The sequence below is a fragment of the Phalacrocorax aristotelis genome, chromosome 11 (genome assembly GCF_949628215.1).
Source record: "Phalacrocorax aristotelis chromosome 11, bGulAri2.1, whole genome shotgun sequence".
NCBI classification, from domain to species: Eukaryota; Metazoa; Chordata; class Aves; order Suliformes; family Phalacrocoracidae; genus Phalacrocorax; species Phalacrocorax aristotelis.
The window spans coordinates 23,973,784-23,993,193 of record NC_134286.1 but is presented as its reverse complement, the minus strand read 5'-3'; the positions used below and the strand labels follow the sequence as shown (position 1 = coordinate 23,993,193).

The 19,410-nt window shown below is 53.9% G+C and overlaps 2 protein-coding genes across 14 annotated transcripts in view; both read left to right on the top strand.

Moving 5' to 3' along the window:
- Positions 1–3,848: 3,848 nt before the first annotated feature.
- GPR119 (G protein-coupled receptor 119) lies at positions 3,849–7,241 on the top strand. Its single transcript, XM_075106415.1, has one exon. It carries the CDS (start codon positions 4,169–4,171, stop codon positions 5,147–5,149), a length of 981 nt encoding a protein of 326 aa, XP_074962516.1. The 5' UTR covers positions 3,849–4,168; the 3' UTR covers positions 5,150–7,241.
- Positions 7,242–7,484: 243 nt separating this feature from the next.
- ENOX2 (ecto-NOX disulfide-thiol exchanger 2) overlaps positions 7,485–19,410 on the top strand; it is a 54,212-nt gene continuing 42,286 nt past the window's right edge. For 2 of the 13 annotated variants that reach the window (XM_075106402.1, XM_075106401.1), the window contains exon 1: positions 8,570–8,637. Coding sequence is in view for 4 of the 13 variants with exons in the window: in XM_075106396.1 (XP_074962497.1) it covers positions 7,891–8,023 (133 nt within the window). In the remaining 9 variants the exon portion in view is untranslated. Of the gene's footprint in view, positions 7,558–7,615; positions 8,024–8,569; positions 8,638–10,811; positions 11,017–12,301; positions 12,526–18,665; positions 18,790–19,410 lie in introns of those variants that run through there. The other 11 variants (XM_075106403.1, XM_075106405.1, XM_075106398.1 and 8 more) reach the window with 10 other exon arrangements.

Genomic DNA, 19,410 nt, shown 5'->3' with positions numbered 1-19,410 from the left:
TCGCCTGGCTTTACTCTTGAAGATGGTTTCTAAATATTACAGAGTAAAGAAATACTTATGTGGTGGTATTTGAGAGATGTAGTTTAACGACGATTCGTTACATTCTGGCTTTCTTCAGTTCTGGAGCCGTTTCTTCTGTGCAGCTCCACGGGACGTTGCTGCTGCTGTTAATTTTTGGACTGAGCCTCTGACGGTTCTTTGGTATCTGCAGCTGCCACGCTGGCCATGTTCTTCAGGCTCTTACGAGGAGCTCCTCAGCAACACCGAAGCGCGTCCCCACGGCCGGTTTGCTCTTTGCATTTCTCAGCTGTAAGGTGCTGGTGAGAGGTTCGTCTTTCCCCTCTTCTTCGTCCCGTTTGCTGGCTTTGGAGATATTCCTGGTGCTTGCCTGAGCAGTCCCAGCCCTTGGAGACGCCCCTTATTGGAGCTGTGACTGCACTGGCTGACATAGGTGTTGCCGTGTGTGTCCCTGCCTCGCTTTGTCAATAGTAACGGCAGGTACGTGCACGGCGGCGGCGATCTCTGCGGGTGTGACGGTGAGGTGATGGCTGGCTGCGAGCACCCCCCTGTGAGCACCCTGCTGGCTGTTTCCTGAAGGTGGTCCTAAAGCCCTTCGTCCCGAAAGCATCTTGCCTTTGCAGCCAACGGGGGGAAGAGCCAAGTCACTTTGGGTCTCTCAGTGGAAGACTAATATTTTGCTAGGTGTTTTAAAAACAAAAATCCCAACCCATAAACAGGATTCTGACCGCTCGTGCGAGGGGGTGGCACTGCTGGAGATCGGCACCTCCTACGGAGGTCGTTGCCTCAGGATGTCCTTCCTGGAAGCGCTCCCTGAACATGTTTGTCTTATGTGCTCAAGTTTACGCGCTTCTCTTTCTAACCTTTTCTGTGCCATGCCAAGTAACGCGGGAGAGTGTAGCTGAGCACACCGCGTACCTAGTTATGTCAAGCACGTGTTGAGGCAGATCCTGCTCCGCCCCAGGAGGCGGCGGAACCCGAGCTCCCGCAGCCAGCGCTGCCCCGCTGCCAGCGACGTGGGCTGTGTTCCTGCCTGCAGCCATTAACGTCTTGCGGCCTTCCGTGGCCGAAAAATGATTGCAAGCACTGGAGGACAGTGCAGGCGTGAGTGTTAGAGTCTGCAGTCCAGAGGGTAAACAGATACCCCGTCAAAGACGGACACTGGAAGGGACCTTCCCCATGCACCCACAGAAAGGTCCACGTGGTTTAACTTGGACGTGGAGGTGGCCACGTCAAGGCACCCTGGAAAACAAAGTCCTACACAAATGTGGAGAGTAGAAATATCCCTGATAAGTGAAATATAAAAATGGCAGTAAACCTGGTCAAAACCGAAAGAGGGACCATAGACATCTGCTCACCAAGATAAAACCGCAAGTCTGAGGGCACGTCCTCTTTCAGATAGAAGGGAGAAGCCTTCCAGGGAGTCCTTGGGGCTGGCAGGCGATCAAGGAATGAAAGGACTGCTCAAAAAAGCAAAGCCTTTAGTAGACAAGCTGAAACTCATCTGGTTTTACTTGGAAGAGCTCAGAGAGCTTTCTCTGCTGGAGACTTCCCGGGGAGGCTCGGGGGTAGGTCTCGAGCTGAAACGCCGACAGAGCAGGTGGTAGGACAGGGCGTTCAGTGAACATGAGCAGGAGGCTGGGCCTGCGCCCCAAATTGTTGGGGGCCCTGAGGATGAAAAGGCCAAAGCACTTGCTTGTAGCCTCTCATTTAGAGTTCTCCTAGGGTTGGGAAGTGCCAGAAGTGTGGATGGGCTTCAAAAGGAGGCTTGCTTTCAGAGAGCTACCAGCCAGTGACCACGATGTCTTTGCTGCACTGGTAGAAACTCTGATGAAGACTTGAGACATAAATGACTACGATGTGCTGGAAGGGCCGATGGATGAGGAAGAGGAGGAATCCAGACTTCAGATCTGCTGGGAGGTTTCTGAAGGAGCCAGCAAGTATGTGGACCAGGAAGCTGGGGTTAATGTGGTCTGTCTGGGTTTCCAAAAGGCTTTTGATTACATCCTCTATGAAAGCCATCAAAGCAGCTAGACTGATGTGGGATAAAAGGGAAATGCTGCTGGTGTGTAATAAAGGTCATGATTTGAAGAATTTGGGATGTAACTGGGAAATCGTGGGGTGTTGAGCTGCAGAGGGACATGGTGAAGTAGAAATACGAAGTGGTGCGGTGGGAAGGAGAAATTGCTGCCAGTGACGGCTGTGGAACTAGCTGTGGCCTCGCAACGTGGGCATTGCTGCTGCTGAGCCATGGGCCTGTGGAAGTACCTGCTCAGTCCTGGTGAGGTGGGATGGAGGAGCCCCTGCGGAGCAGGACTGCCCTGTCACAGTGAGCTACTGCAGCGCTGCGTATGGGACGGGGCAAGGATGTGCTCACGGAGAGGCAGCACTCCAGGCTGCACTTGTGCTTCCCCCAGCTGATCTGCCACTCCTCTCTCTGGCTAGCCTCCCCTCTGCCTTGATCTCAAGCTGTGGGGTTTGGACCCTCTCCCCCATCAGGGCTAAGGCTCCCCAGATGTCTCCCTGAGCAAACAAAAGAGGAGGAGGTGTAAGGCCACCAAAGCCCGTCCCGTGGCCACCTGCGATGCTGACCCAGGGTGTTCCCAAGGGGCCTCCCCACGCCGCAGCTCCATCCAGAGGGGCCACAACTGGTACATCTGATGCAGCTTTGCCCCCCACCGCAGTGCCCGTGTCCTGCCCTGGGCCCCGCTCTCCGCCTCCCCCCGTCCGCCCGCGCTCCGCAGGTTACTGTTTGACAGAGGAAGGCTTGAGCCTGCCCTGTTTCCTGGCAGCTCGGATTTTTCCAGCTCATGAGGCAGGAGAGGTGGTTTGTGGCACTTTGTTTAAAGGGATGGAGCAGTCATGGTCACAGCCCCCGAGGGCCGCCCACCCTGCGGGAGCGTAAAGGACGTGCAGTGGGTTTGTAGGATTCTGTAACACACAAGGCTGTGGAAGCTTTGTTTCCGTTAATTTCTTTTTTTACAAGTTATTATCAGTAAGGTAAATACACTTATGATTAGTAAAGCAAGAGTGTGTGTATGTAATATTTTTTTGTTAGTAGCAAGTGTATCTATTTCAAAGTATTAAAGTACAGTTCACCGAACTGCTCCCAGGCGAGAGGTCACTCCGTGATGTCTAAAGTCTCTCCTTGGAGATGATCCATGTCACGAAGCCCCGAGTCAGCCAGGTGTCCCCGGTGGGGCGAGGGACTGCGCAGAGAAGGGCACACAGGGGGAGCTCTCGGAGAGAGAGAGGGGCTTGTTTGGGTGGGTGGCCAGTTACTTTTACGTGGCTCCATGAGCAGGCAGAGGACACCAGCTCCTGGAACAGCTGTTGCTGACTTCTGCTTGCTTAGGAGGCCCCTTTGTAGGTTATTGCACTTTCTTTTTTTGGGCATATCGAGGACACCCTGGGTTCCCAGCTGTGCTTTTCAGGGGTGTCGCGGTCTCCCACCCGCGCCTGCCAAGGATGCGCTGGGTTCCCAGGCTGGCAGACATTTTCTCCCTCTGTATTTTAGCAGCCATCCCTTGTCAGTACTTTTCCCTGTTATAACCAGGTCGCCTTCACGGCTGCTGCTCTGACGAGGGAGCAGCGTCATTCCCTTGGTGCCTGCAGGAAGAGGCTGCCCTGGGTCTGGCTGTGACCCCGCAGGAGCCCCAGGAGCTGTGCCGCCTACACCCACCAGTGGGGCTGGGCGTCGGGGACTCTCTTTGCTTGTTCCCTGCTACCAGCACCCATGTCAAAGCAGGGCGCTGGCTCTGCTTGGGTCCTTGGTGCTTGGCTGGGGGATGTCCACCACCCCGTGTGCCATCGTGGCAGCTTCCTGCCCAGGCGCTCGCTGCTCACTCCCCTGCTCCAGGGTTGTCTGGAAACGTGGCTGGAGGGGAGGGACCTCTGTGGGCACAGCGGGTGCTGTGAGTGCACCGGTCCCTTCCGGCAGGCAGCTGCTCAGCAGAGCTCGGCTCCCCAGCCTGAGAGACACCACTACACCCAGGGCTTTCGCTGCACCGCCGGAGAGCGAGGGGCTGTGCTCGCTGCTGCCCGCTGCCTGGCTGCTGAGCTGTACCAGCCGAGAAGCCCCAGGTGAGGGATGCCCTAGAATCGTGTTGGGGACGTGCCGTCCTTGGGCTGTGCCCCACAGGGGACAGCCATGGCTGGCTCTGTCCTGGGAACCATCCTCGCTGTGCTGGCCTCGCTCATCATCACTGCCAACACGCTGGTGGCCATCGCTCTCCTTCGCCTCATCCAGAAGAATGGCTCCAAGGGGCTCTATTTTGTCCTTAACCTCGCCGTTGCGGATGCCATGGTTGGCTTCACAGTCATGGGTCTGGTCGTAGATGAGTTTTCCCAGCCCTTTTATCCTCCCCAGATATTTTGTGTCCTGCGAATGGCTTTCGTCACCTCCTCTTCTGCTGCCTCTATCCTATCTCTCATTCTCGTTGCATGCGACAGGCACCTGGCCATCAGGAAGCCTTTCCACTATTTCCAGCTGGTGACAGGCCTGCGGGTTGGGGTACGCTTGGTGGGGCTCTGGCTTGTCGCTGCCATCATCGGCTTCCTCCCAGTCCTCATCCCGGGCTTTCAGAAGATCACCACCCATGAGAAGTGCTCCTTCTTTGCAGTCTTCCACCCCACCTACATGCTCACGGTCTTCTGTGTCGGCTTCTTCCCAGCGCTCTTTCTCTTCATTTATCTCTACTGTGACATGCTGAAAATCGCCTCTGTGCACGTGCAGCACATCCGAGAAGTGGAGCACGCAGGGCTGGCAGGGGGCTGCCCCCCATCCCACACCACCAGCGACATGAAGGCCATGCGCACCGTTGCCATGCTCATCGGGTGCTTCACGCTGTCCTGGTTGCCGTTCTTTATCGCCAGCATCGTGCAAACTGTCTGTCCCAAGTGCTTCCCCTACAGAGTCATTGAGAACTACCTCTGGCTGCTGGGACTGTGTAACTCCCTCCTGAACCCCCTGCTCTACTCCTGCTGGCAGAAGGACGTGCGGCTGCAGCTCTCCCAGCTGGCTGCAGGCGTGAAGAGGAGAGTCTTCCTTCACCTGGGGAACGGCCGCCGTTTCCCTGGCAGAGGCACCAAGTCTCTCCCCACCGTGTCCTGCCTGCGGCTCCAGGACTGACACGGTAAGGAGCGGCTGGCACCGGCTTTCCAGCTCATCTCCTGCATCAGCGTGACCATGAACTTGGGGCCTGCCAGCTGTGGAGATCATAGACGGGGTGGGACTAATCTGGATGCTAATTCCCAGACATCAGCGTGGCCACATTCCAGCTTCCCCACAGAGCCACAGCACAGCCTGTTTCGCACCAGCCCCAGGCACCCCAAATTGCGGGTGCATGGCACGCATTAGATTTTGCCTGGAGAGCCTCAGCAAGAGCAGCCTTGTGTCTCCTGGGATGAAGCCCTCAGCACTCGCTCAGGCTAAGATCCTTTACCCATTGCTGCCCGGCTTCCCTTGCCCAGACCTGGGATGCTCCTGCCCTCCCCTCTGCCTGCAGTGCCAGCGCTGCCGACGAGCCCCAGGCGCCCAGGGCAGGGACACTCGCACAGCGTTGGCTCTGTCGCCTTTGGCTCTTGGCACAGGCAGCAGCGGCTGGGACCTGGGTGACCTTCCTGGGAGTCGCTGCCCCTCCTAAACCAAACTCGCTGTCCTATACCTGCAGCCTGAGCCGCTCCCTGAACCCATCCCTGCAGCCAGAGATGTGGCAGGGTCGCCCCCGCTCCGGGCTGCACCCACCCGAGGCAGAGGCGAGGGCTCTGGGTGCTCTGCTGTGGCACCGGGGATGCAGAGGGGCTCCCACTGTTCCCTGGCAGCAGCTGTATCTGCACCGGAGCTGGCAGGGCGAGCGTGGAGCAGCCCCAGGTGCTGCGCTCCTGGGAGAGGTGCAGGGCAGCGCAGGCTCTGCTGTTGCTGTTTGGCTTGGGCTGTAAAGTGAGTTAATGAGTAACTGGCTGAACGCTGAGCCCGTGGCAAAGGAGCAGGAGGAACGGCTGCCTTGGAGCCAGGCAAAACCCCATGCAGGGGGGCTGCTTTGTCCCACCAGGGCTGGATTTGGGACCACGAGGGTCCCTATATGCTGACTTTTCCCATGGGAGCCCACAGCACTTCTGCACGCCCTGCGACACTGCAGCGGCAGCCAGACTGCCGGCCCTGCCAGAGGCTACGATATTTAATTGCTTCCCATAAAATCTTGTACATTTAATTAATGTGGCAAGAAAATTTCCCTTAGAAAGGTTTCTTAGCTAAGAACGTATCCTAATCTGAAAATGAAAATGAGCGTGCTACACATAAAATAGCAGTGTTGCCACCTCTGTTGTCGGCACCACTGGTAGACATGAAGGCTCAAGGCCCATACGCATCCAGAACCTGCCTTGGTCCTGAGTCCTTCCCCATCCTAGAGGCAGAGGCAAAAATAAAAGCGCCTTTTAAAAACAAACCCAAACAGGTCCTCCGTAGCTTTCACCTCTGCCTGGGGAAGGCCCGAGACCAAACATGGCAGGGCAGGTGCCGTTCCTAGCCGTACCGCACGGACCGAGCCCGAGAGAAGGCCTCCAGAGAGCAGCGCTGGCTCTGTGGGCGGACTGATGCCTCGGGGGTGGATCCAGTCGGACTCAGTTCTGGGGATCAACGCATCATCTGTCTGTAGGATGCGTTTGCTGCCTATCCTCGGTGAAGCCTGAGCTCCGCCGGCTGCTGCTTGGCAAAGCTGACCTCGCTGAGCCTCTGATGACACCAAAGCCATCCTCTGCCTCCCTCCGACATGCTTCCCGCGGGGAACATCGCGGGCGGGTACCCAGTGCGAACAGAGATGCTTTGCACCTGGGCCTCTTGCCGCTGCCCGCGGGGCCGGCCAGCGGCGCAGGACACGGTGCTGCTGGGAACAGGCTGGTGCAGCTGGGAACAGGCTGGAGCAGCTGGGGCTCCATTCCTGCAGGACACCCCCAGATCCCGGCGGGACGGCGTGGACCAGCAGCCGTTCCCCGTGAGACCCTGCCTGCTTTCGTCTCCCGTCCCTGTGCCCCCGCCACGCCGTGACTGCGCGTGCCGAGGGCGCCCATCGCCCAGGCGCCGCAGGAGCGCGGCTGGACACGCGTGGGCGCATCCGAGGCCTCGGGGCGAGGAGGGATGGATTATTACTGCTCCGAGGGGAGAGGAGGGAAGGATGAGGAGCGCTTTCCCTGCTTGCTGCCCTTCAGCCCAATAAAGTGCATTTCTGGCAGCCTGTTCTCTGTTCCTGAGGGCCCGGGGGAGGTCGGGGCTGCAGCCGGGGGGTGCTGCTGCTGCCGCCCCGGGGTGGGGGGGGCCGGCGCCGGCACCGGCTCCTCTACCGCGGGAGCGGGAGGACCGGGACGGGGAGACCCCCGCTGCCGCTGCGCGCCCGCCGCCGGCGAAGTCTTCCAGCATCCCATCGTGCTGTGCGCGCAGCGCCCCGCCCCTTAGCGAGGCGGCAGCCAATGGGCGGCCGAGGAGGGGCCGGTGGGCCGTACCGGGTGTGCGCTGAGGGCCGCGGCCGGGTGCGGGAGCGGGCGGTGAGTGCGGGGCCGGGAGCGGGGGGGAGCCGCCCCAGGGCGGGCGGGTTGTGGGGAGCGGAGCGGCGGCTGCGGTTTCGGCCCGGAGCGCTGCAGCGGGGTGCCGGCCCTCCCCGGCCGGTTCCCCCGGTGCGGCCCGCACGGCTCGCGAGCGGCGGGGCGCCTTTGAGCGGCGCACCCAGCGCCAAGGGCCCTGCTGCCCTTAAGGCTCCGCGCCCGGGCGGCCCCGCGGCTGTTTTGAGCGGTTTATTTCGGGTGGGAAGCCTCCAGGCTGCCCGTCGGGTTCAGCGGTCACTGAAATGTCGCGACGTGGTACTACAGGAGGGAGGGGAAATGAGCCGCATTTCAGCAAAGGGTCGAACGGACCGTACGCAGGCCGCATCTGGGGGGCTGCGCCCAGGTGTGGGCCCCCCAGTTCGAGAAGGAGAGGGAGCTGCTGGAGCAAGCCCAGCGGAGAGCTACGGAGGTGATCAGGGGCTGGAGCATCTCCCTCGTGAGCTGACATCTCCCTTTCGGCTGAGAGACCTGGGCTTGTTCAGCCTGGAGAAGGGAAGGCTGAGGGGGGTCTCATCAATGCCTATAAATATCTGAAGGGTGGGTGTCAGGGGGATGGGGCCGGGCTCTTTTCAGTGGTGCCCAACACCAGGCCAAGGGGCAACAGGCACAAGCTGGAACACGGGAAGTTCCCCCTGAACATGAGGACAAACCCCTTCCCTGTGCGGGTGCCAGAGCAGGGGCACAGGCTGCCCAGAGAGGCTGTGGGGTCCCTTCCCTGGAGATATTCACCCCCCACCTGGATGCGGCCCTGTGCCCCTGCTCTGGGTGTCCCTGCTCAAGCAGGGGTGGGACGGGATGAGCTCCAGAGGTCCCTTCCAGCCCCTGCCACCCTGGGATTCTGTGATTCTGACGCCCCAAAGTGGTAGGTTTCCAAAGGCGGGGCATAAAGGTGGCAGAGCAGCTTCACCCCTGGGTGTGACTGGTTGTGTTCCCTCTTCTCTGAGCACCAGGCAGGCCCGGCCGTGGGACTCAGCTTGCGCTGGATCCGTTCTGCTGCAGCCAGGTTGTACGTAGGACGTGCGGGTAGGTTTGGGCACGCTCACACCAGTAACCACAGCTACCAGTGGGCTGTGACTCTCCCACAGCCCTGCTCCATAAAGATCCTTTGGCTACGATTCATATATACTCGCATGCGCACATTTCTGTGGTTCCTTAAGCATTACACTAAAGCTTCTATATGTGTTTCTTACCATCTTAATTATTTTGCTCATATTTTGGGTGTGTGTGCGAGGTCCAGCTGTTAACAGCAACCTACGTTTGGATCATGCTGTGTAGAAATGCTTTTGTTCCTTAGTGCCGTGTGTTCGTTACCCAAACGTGTTAGCCCTTGGGCGGATTACTCATTAGTCCACATGCTGTCCAGCTCCCCCGTGCTTCACTTGCACAGCTACAATAATTAGACACCATATTTTTCTGGCCTGCAGAGCATTGCAGCAGAGCTGTGAGAGGATGGGTAAAATGCTAGGGCAGCCTGGGGTAGGAGTTTGTCCAGCAAACTTGCTTTCCTTCTTACTCTAGCCTTTTACCTCCTTCCCGCTCTGGAAGCTGACTGGTTGGTTTTTCTGTTCCTGTTTTGTTTGAGGGTTTTTGTAACATCTAATTAAAAAGCCCCTTGTGTTAAGTTGTTGAAAGCTCTGTCTGAGCCACTGTAAGGTCAGGTTTCTTAGTTTAAGGTCATGTTTTTGGTATGGGTGACTTGAGCTCGTAGAAGGGGTGAAGTTCAATCTCCCAGTGATTTCAAAGATAAGGTGTTGCTGGAGAGGCATTCTGTGCACCTTCCAAAGATGGTGTGAGATTTCTCCCCTAATCCCCCACTTTTCTGCTGACATTCTTCCAGTGCCAACGTGTCTGTCCCAAAGCGGCGCTTTCCCACTGCATCCAGCTGCTCTGCTCGTGGCCAAGACGGAGCCGTTGGTCCTCGTGCTGGTGCTGCCCCTCTGCAAGCCTCTCATCGCCCCTTGGTCCAGGTTTTTGCACTAGGATTTTCCAGTGATCCTGAGTGATGCCTCTGCTGGAGTTTTCTTTAGGACTTCCCTCTTTTTTTCTTCTCTTTCTTTCTTCTTCCTTTTATCCCCACCCAAGTAGGTCTGTATGGTTCATCCTGCGTCCCTTTGCCTGGCAGGTTTCCTCTTCTAGCCTTTCAAAAATATATTTCTGAAAACGTGAGCTTTCAAGCATTTGTTACGAAGCGGCAGGTATTGCTTCCCAGGCATGCTGCAAGTGAGGTTGGCAGGATGGGGAGGGGTGTGAGCAGTGAGCTGCCTGGGGCCCGGCACATCCCCTCTGAGCCCGCAGCCGCCTGCTCCGCACCCCGGGCAATAGAGGACGAGCTGTGAGCCCCAGTTGTAGCCCAAAACTATTTTAGGCATTGGGTCAAGAGGGAAGGCGGTTTGAGAGCCCTGTTAGTGTCCTAAAAACACTCCGTGGAATATTTAGTGGTTTGGTGTGATGGCTGGGGTGGGTGGTGAGGACTGCTGAGGACTGCCGGTGGGGAGGCAACGGCGGCCGAGCGCCTGGGTCTGTGCCAGCGTACCCACAGAGGTGCGTACGCACGCTGCTAAAGAATTTTTTTCCTTTGTTTTGGGTTACAACGGTGAGCAAATGGCACAGCTTATACACGACTTGATCAAGGCTCAGTGTTTTTGCTGCTGTGGATACGTATTTGTGAGAATATGCCATTCGCATGAAAACACTGCAGATATCCCTTTGGTATTGCTGAATGCTGTGTTTTCAGGGTCAAAGAAGAAAGGGACTCTTTGTGTCTCTTTCTTCTTTTTTTTCTTTTTTTTTTTTTTTCTTAAATGGTGTCCTGCCAGAATAATTAGCTTGTCTGAAGTTAATATTTCTTTTGAGTACAAGCTTCCAGGATCAAAGCAAGTGAGCGGTGTGCCTCTTACCGTCGAGGATTACCAGAACTTAATCTTTCTGTGCAAAGGCAACTAATCGCAGGCATGCAAGCAGGGTTTATTTAACTGCGTGCCAGCACTTAAAAGCATTGATGTATGAAATCCCTTGCAAATTCAGATGTACTTGCTGCTAATCACTTCTCCACCTGCTCGTCCACCTCTGTCCCCCACGTCCTAGAATCCGCCTATCGGTGTCAGTCACTGGAGATGGATGGTGACACATGCAGCCGCCGTTTGCCAGCTCCAGTCCCAGCCTGCGCTCCCGATGCCGGGGCTGTGGCCGCCCGCCCGCGGGGCAGCGCGCTGGTGGTTTTAGTGTCATTAGGACCCAACTTTCTGTTCGTGCTCGGAGGCTTGCACGGAGCCGCGCTAGGCGTGGGAGCTCAGCCCTGGACTCCATCTTTTAAACAAGTAAACAAGCTGGGAGAGGCAGGAAAACTGGCTGAAATACTGCAATATGATCAGCATCTCGCCATGTTTCTCCTGCAGTACGCAGGTAAAGTACGTCTTGTGCGCTTTTCTTGAAAGCACCTTTCTCCGATAATGCCTTGTTAGTGGTGTTAGCAGGAAGGATTGTGTGGAGCTGACAGAAGTAACTATTGAAAGTCTGCTGGTCTCATCAGTGTGCCCAGGCAGCTTCTGGATCAAGCTGGTGATTATAAATCTCTAACTGTGACGCTTAAGCCAGGAATACAGCAGAAAAGGGTGCACAAGCCCAATAATAGTTTTTGAACCTGGGAACTAGTCTTGGAAAGCAAATGGTTGGTATCGAAATGTAACTTGAAAGCCTCTGTATCTTCTCTCCTTTCCCTTCTTTGCTGCTTTCTCTGTGTTCTCTAACTGGTTGCTGCAGATGCTCTGTACTCGGTTTCTTCTGAAGTGTGTCTCTTTAGAGCTGAAAACAAGCAGTGTGCAATCAGATGGCAGATTGTATCCTGGAATCCAGTTTATTTCTAAATTGCATTTCTAAACAGGCAGAAAAGAAGAGGGCCCCCTGTTCAGGCTGAGCAATGCTTATTTCATATATTTGCCAATGTTGGCAAAAGGTAAATCCGTATTTATAGCAAAGCCTGTGTCAGCCCATTGCTTAGGTTCCTCTTGATGCTGGCTAAGAGAGAAGTTTGAAGAGTGGGCATAATTGACCCAGGCTTTTTAATGTGTTCATTAAAATGCTTTTAGGCGTGTGAAAGTGTCAGAGGTCTGTTACTAGCTTTTTTCTTTTTCTCTGAGTTACTGGGGACAGATTTGTGTACCTGCTTTTTATGAACTAGTTGGACATCAAGAAAACCATTCGAGTGTCTGACCAGCAGCAGTGCGAGGGCGCTGCCAGAGCATGCGGTTCCCTCGCCTGGCCCTGGGTGAACCGGTTTGTGCGCCTCGAGCAGTGCTAGGCTTGTGGGCAGGAGCTCCTTTGTCACTTGATTGAACATTAATAAACGCAGCAGGGAAGATTTTGCAAAAATGTTGAAGTGGAAGCTCTGTTGGGTGCTGTTTTCCCGCACAATTGAGCTGTGCAAATCCGCGTTGTGGGTAGGAGCATGGCAAGCTTGTTTGGCTCTTGGGAATAGAAATGGTCTGTGAAACAGTGCTTTTCAGTTCGTGTTTTTGGCTGTTCCTAATTTCTTTTTTTTCACTGTGTCATTAAGGCAAATGGCCAGGTTAGCAGTTACCTAGTGGTTGGAAAATGAAGTCCTGTCCAGAGTCTGGCACGGCACCTGGTGAGGGTAGACACTTCCCATGATTTATGCCTGGAACATTGAGATCTTTCCTGTCTCTTCCAGGCCCTTTCTAAACGCGTGCTGTGAAAGCTGCAGCCATATATAGCGTCAGCACAGACCCGAATCGACACCTACCCGAAGGGACCGGTGGGGCTGTGCTTTGTTCATGCCGCTCAGGACAGCGGGCGGCTGCCGTGCGTCTTCCCCTAAGGCGCAACTCAGCATCTGTTTCCAGAGGCGAAGACCACCCACGGCAACCTGCTGCTGCTGTGTGAGAGGACTTGCTGGTAGTCGTTTCTGCTCATCTTTAAGCATCTTCACTGTTTTCCCTGATCCATTTTTTTCTAGTGAGGAATATTCTAGTCCAGGTTGATGTATTTATTTATTAAATTTTTAGTTGCTGCATTATGGCACATTCTGATACCTTGGCCCTAAAAATTCCCTCTTCTGAAATATCCCTGGAGACGCATACTGGGTGTGCTTGGAGGTGAAGGGCACGCTAACGCCTGTGCCGTGTATGGCTGTCTAGAAATGCTGACGCTGGTCTGACCCTCACTGAGAGCCATAATTTTTCTCCCCCTCCCCTTACCTTCTGCGTAGCCCTTCACTGCAAATGCAGAAATCTGCTGATTTCTGCCTTTCATGGCTGGCTCTTCACAGAGCCTCAGTAAAGCTGAGTAAAACCCTGAGGCTTGCTCCTGTGCCGGTGGTCCCTCCCTCCCTGGTCCCTTGAGACCAGCTCAAAATAGCCAAGGATGCTTTGTTAAGGTTGAAGTGAAGGAAAAGTGCTCGTGCTCGTGCCTCACAGCCGTACTGGCTGGTTCTATCAGCTCTTATCCTGCTCTGTGCCCAGGAGAGAAGTTTTTCTGCAGCCGCCTTCTCTGCCTGTGCTTTGTATCCAGTGGGATGTGGCTGGAGCTCCAGCTGAACCGCTGTTCGCAGAAATGATGGAAGAGAGACAATCGGTTCTGAAGGTGGCTGCTGTCCGTGGCATTTACCAATATTAGGGTGGGAAATCTGACATAACAAGGGGTTTCTTACTCTAAAGCGCTTTGGAAATCTTCACTCCGGCTTGGCTGAATTCTTGGAGCAAACTCCGTGCTGCAAGATTGCAGCGATCAAGGTGCCCGCTATTTGTACCGCTTCCATTGCCTGCTTTCAGTACTACCCTTTCTTTCGTGGGTCATCTACTCTTTCTCCGTCTTGGGGAAGTGAGAGCAAAGCTTTCCCAAGACGTTTTGCTTCTCCGTATTGAGTGTGCCATAACCTGCCTGGGGATGGGGGCTCGTCCCGTCTTGGGGGGGCCCTGGTGACCTGCAGGCAAGGACAGGTCTGGCTGTGCCGAGTCGCATGGGTGCCTCCACCCAGAGCCTTCCAGCTGGTGGCTGACGAGTACCTTGCTCCTGGCTGTGGGCAGGCTCTCGGGACAGGCGGCTGCGCACAGGGACTCTTACTGCTCGCCATAACCACCCTCGCAGAGGCCTGGGCGCGGGTTGTTAAATAAATGAGAGTTTCTGCAGATGAAGGCGACTCTGTGACCGTCACAGAGGTCACAGGAAGGTCACAGAGGTCACAGACCGTCACAGGAAGCAGTAGCTCCTGGCTTCCTCAGCTCACAGAGTCTGGAGGAAGACGGGGCAAAGTGCCTGTGGAAGTAGGTCTTGCGATCCTGAAGTCCTTGTTGGAGGAGCTGCCAGGACCCCTTGTGTGAGTGGGACTAAGAATAACTGCATCCTCTCCAGTGCTGTTTCTAGACAACACTACCCAGAAAATATGTTAGTTTTTGTTTATGGCTTGTGAAGGAGCTACTCAGTTCCCAGCCTGTGCCTGCAAAGAAGAATATGTTGCATTTCACGATCTCATCAACTTCCATTTTCTGTAACTTCTGAATATTTCCAACTTGTGGAATTCTAGTCTGAGGCTCTATAAGGCCAACAGCAGAATTCTCTTCCAGAGCATTTGTACCATGTGCTCTGCATGCCATAATGAAATTGTAAATGCAGAGGGTTAGCTTTAAAAGCAAGAAAGGCCTATTTCTACCTTTTGAAAAGGTTTAGGCACTCTGGGGAAGCTTATCAAATCAGAAGGGTAGCTTGAAACCAGTTCTTGCGTCGAGAAGTAATTGACTTGGAAGAAAAAAGACTTCAAATTGGAATGAAGCTTCCCAGCAGGGGTGCAAACTTTCTTCCTTTCTTCATGCAGTTTGGTAATGTTTTCGGACACGAAGCTTGATTTGAAGCAATTGCATTTTAGCTCTCTAAATATTCCGTCCTAATGCAGGGATTCACAGGAAGGAATCCTTGCTCAAAGGACTCAGCGCTGCCTCAAAGTGCATCGATGGCCCGTGAGGTATCAATTGGAAAAAAGGCTAGAGGAAAGTCAATCACTTGTTGCAGAAATCTGAGGGAAATATAATAATTTTCAGTTTTATTCATACTCTTGTCCCTTCGTTGTACTGCTGTGGCCGTTTTAGGATTGCTCTGTAAGACATGACTGTTGTTATGGGGCTTGAGGTTAAAAACAAAACCGAATCCTCCAGAGGGAGCAAAACGAGGGTTTTAACTCTGACCTCTTTGCTGATCTTGGTGTGGTTTCTCAAATAGGATGAACTACGTGATGGCTTGATGAGACAGTGAGCCTGGACCTGGATTCCTGGGACTGGTGCCTTAATCACGCCCTGTGTGGTCACCTTTGAGCATTAATCTGACACCGTGAATTTGTACCAGCACAAAAAAATGTTGCTGCATTCACGCCTGGGGCTCATGTGTTGCATCTGTTAGAGAGCATATCTGATTACGTTTAATGGAGAGCCCATAAATAATACATTTTTTTGGAAGTGGGATATTAATGAAGTGGCTGGTGCAAATCCACGGTCTGTTCTCCCAGGAGTGTCTCTGGTTGTCTTTACGATGCTTTTGCTGGATTTAGCCTGTGTCTCTCACAGGTAGTGCATGTTGGTAGTTAGAAATGAGTTTGCTGGAGTAATGCTGAGCTGAACACATCCTCATCCTTCAGGCAGTTGTTGATCTCACACTGGACTTCACCTGACTTCCTCCAAAAACCACGCCACTGAACTTTAACTTACATTACTGTCATCCTTAGGCAGTTCCTATGATGAGAGTCCCCCAGCTTGGGGAGGAATGACCCTGTGCACCAGCACGCGCTGGGGACAGACTGCTGGAAAGCAGCTCTGTGGAAAACATCTTGAGTGTCCTGGTCAACATCAAGCTGAACACGAGCCAAATTGTACCCTTGCGGCAAAGGGGGTCGGCAGCGTCCTGGGCTGCCTTAGGCTGAGCGTTGCTGGCGGGTCCAGGGAGGGGATCCTTCCCCCAGCACCGGTGAGGTCATGCCTAGGGTGCTGTCTCCAGCTCTGGGCTCCCCAGGACCAGAGTGTCATGGATGTTCCAGGGGGAGCCCGATGAAGGGTAATTAATGTGATGAAGGGATTGGAGGATCTGACAGTGAGGGGAGTCTGAGCGAGCTGGGCTTCTTTAACCAGGAGAAGAGAAGCCTTGGGGTCAGTGCAGAGTGTGTTCAAATACGCATTGATGGGAAAGAGTAAAGAAGATGAAGTCAGAGTCTTAGTGGTGCCCAATGAAAGGTCAAAGCGCACGCATCAAAATACAGGGAATTCAACTCAACACGAGGATATTTTGCTTGCTGTGAGAGTGGTCAAGGCCTGGAATGGGCTCCCAGAGAGGTGCTGTAGTCTCTGGCCTTGGAGATACTCAGGGCCCAGCTGGACAGTGCCCTGAGCTGCCACTGCCTGAGCAGGAGGGGGCTTGGGCTGGATGATCACCAGAGATCACTTCAGTGAGAAATACTCTGTGATTTGCTTCCAGAGAAGGGAATGGTTAGGTTTCCCCGTGAGTCTCCACTCACCTCTCTGTTCTGATCTGGACTCTTGAGCAGTTTTGCTTTATTCAAGAGAGCTTTGGCCCTGCTGGTGATATTCCCAGCAGTTTCGAGCCTATTTTGAACACAAAAGTTAATTGATGAAATGCAAGACATTGCAATGTGGTCCAAAATATTCTGTTCAGCTTTGCTTCTTTATCAAAGATCATGACACCCAGGGCAATTCTTTGTCGGTTTTGCCATGTGTATTTCTTGTCCCGAGGATTGTGCTTTGTGTTTTTTGGTGAGCTGTTGGAACAGTATTAGCCGCGTCGTGTCCTCCCGTTGTTCGCACCGAGCAGAAGTCTGTGGCTGTTCAGCTCCACGTCACGCGTCACAGCAGGTCTGTCCTGCAGCAGCTTTGCTGTTCTGAGGTGCCCCACTGCAGGTGTGGGATTCATTTCTCCCCGAGGCAGCAACTCCGAGCTGGCCAGTTGTGCCTTGCTCTGTAGTGGATGGCGAGTTGTCGCCACCGGCAGTGGCGTGGTGTCTGTGACCAAGCGTGGGCTGGTTGGAAGTGTTCCGAGGTGAGAGGAATTGTACTCTAAGCTCTGTGCAGAGTGCTGTTGGCTGGGAGGGTGACTGTTGTCCCCCCTCTACAGGGAGCTTAGGGTGACCCCATCCTCTGCTGCAACGTTGGTTGAGACCTGTTCTGTGACTGTTGGGTAGGAGTCTTGCTTTGAGTTTTATGGTATTTCTGTAACAGCTGCCTCTTTCCAGTGTCTACGTGGGGCTCCGAAAGCTCCAGCTGTACGTGTTCAGGTTGCTGTTTTATTTCTCCTGGCAATGTCACAGCCGGTGTGAGTGCATCCCCCTTTGATGGCATGACTTGGTTATTGTAATTCTGGTGCACAGGGGCTTTCAGCAGGACTCTTGCCCATGGCTTGCGTGGACTGCAGCAGCACATTACATTCCTGGCATGGCGCGCTGTGATCGTATTATGCCTGTTTAGCATTCTTTTCTATTTGCTTCCTATTAAGTAGCAAATTAAGTCAGCTTCGTAAGCTTGCAGTTGAAGCCTCAGTCCCTATGCTGGCAAGCTGTTTCTTATAGTTCTTCAGAAGTATATGGGGCAGCAGTGTTCTCTGCAGGGAAAATACGCAGGTATGCTACCATGGCTTGCAGAAGTCTCCGGTGGCTGGCTTCAGGTGTTAATGTTTAGATGATCTTGAAGATTTGTAGGACCACAGAATGTCATCTAGAAGAGCAGAAAACCATGTAACTGCAGAGCTCTGGGTCTTTTGTTTTTGTCCAAAATTAGAAAGCTTGGAAGCATTAGCCCAACTTGCAGAGTTCATCCTACGAGACTTCTTACAGCGTTCAGGAGAGCATGACCCTGACACAACACACTTTGTGTCCGGACACCACAGCTCATCCGTGGTAGTGTGACCCCATAAAATCTAATAGAAGAATAGTTTCCTGAATTTACTTTGTTTAAAAACAACAACAAAGCCCCCAAATTAAGCCTTCCCCCAGCTTCTCTGAGGAGAGTAGAGAGGAAGAATCACAGTGAAACCCAGGGCTATAGCATTGGGAGGAGACGTCAGCGCGTGTACGGTGTAATTTGGTGTATGACAGGGGACAGGTGTTTTGTCAAGGCCTTCGGAGCTGTGTGACTGGTGAGAACAACTCTTTTCTTGGAGACCTTGGAATCCCTTTGCATGTGGGGAAAAGTCGCTGAAGTTGTAGGTAGGGAACTACATGAGACGCTGTGGTGGGAAATTTGAGTGTCACAAACGCAGGCCCCCAGTTATTCGGCAGGACGTGAGGTGCATTACAGATGGCTGCCTATTTTTGGATAGCATTTATTTTTTTGGAGCAGAGCACTAGCTTTGACACAGTTTAGAGTCGGTATGCCTGTATGTCCAAGTGGGAGGAGGAGCCCCTCTCCTAAAGATGGCATTCTCACCTTAAGGTTTAAGGCTGTGTTTGAGCAGCACGGTGGAGTATGTCCAACATGCTATCAACTTTTGAAGTGGTGTTAGAAGATGAGACTTTAAGTCTTGCTGTTCAAAAGGTGATTATCCAGGCTCCCTCTGTATTGTACGAAGAGAGGTAGCTGCCTCGAAGGTCCGGAGACCCGCCCTTTAGGTCCCTCTGAACGATGGCATGGCCATCTGGTGCCCAAGTCTGAAAGCTGCTTTGGCTTTGACTCATCTGGATGGGTTTCATGCCTGGGTGCTGGGGCTAAGGCTCTCCTGGGACAGCCCTGCGAGAGGATCCATCAGGGTGTCCTTCCTGGGCGTCTGCAATTTGGCTTCCCACCTGCCGTGGGCTTGTGGGTATGGGCTTCGGTGGGCTGATGGCTCTCCTGTGATGGGCCTGGGGGGAGCAGAGTCGGGTGTTATTCAGGTTCCCCCACCCATCACTGTCTCTCTCTGCTCCTTTGCGTGTGCAGATGAGCTTTTATCCTGTAACCTAACAGTTTTAGCTCTGCAATAGGCCTTTTCTTGCTGGTGAGGAAGATTGGCTTGAATTAAGTGACATCAGATTAAAAACTTGTGTGACTGCTTTGATACGTGCAGGTCCAAATGAAGAACTGGCTCTTACTTCACTGCAGCCTTTTCTTGTGTGACTCTTCCTTTGAAGAAGTCAACTCTGTGGGTGGGCACCCAGCGACTCCTGGCCTGCTGCGCAGCCCGCGACGTTGGCAGGTAACACCAGGTGAACATGTCTCTGCGTTCGTTGTCGGGTTGTAGCTTACATCCACCTCACCCTCTTGCAGATGATGAACTTCATCCCTTTAGGCAACTGCTCCTGCTTCAAACTTTGCAGTTCTCATTTTGGAGGGTGTGTTCCAAGCTCTGCTGCCGGTCCTTGGGCACGTGCAGTGGCTCCGGTGCGCTCGCCCTGCTGGAGGTTGGTGCCACCACTGCAGAGTCACGCCTGTGCTGCGGAGCAGATCTGACAGGTTCTTAGAGCAGTAGTGAGACTTATGGTGAGGGTCAGCCGAGAAAGGAGAGACCGAGGGGCTGATTTGAGATTTCCTGACTTACTGACATATAATGCCTGGAAGAGACTGTGCTGTAGGCTTAGCCTGCTGCTGCTGATCACCTGAACTTGAGAACGGCTCTGGGAGCCTTGGGACAGCGTCTGTCGGGTCACCAAGTCAGCAGTCATGTTCCTGTGCCTGTTCAAGTGTTCAACTTGCAATCGCACCAGCCTCCCCTTCCCCTTTGCTCCCCTCCCCCAGCTACTTAAATAAGTTCTCACGAGCAGGTTGACCTTTTGGTGCAGGAGATAACTGGAAGGAGAATTCCTCAGGAATGCTTTTA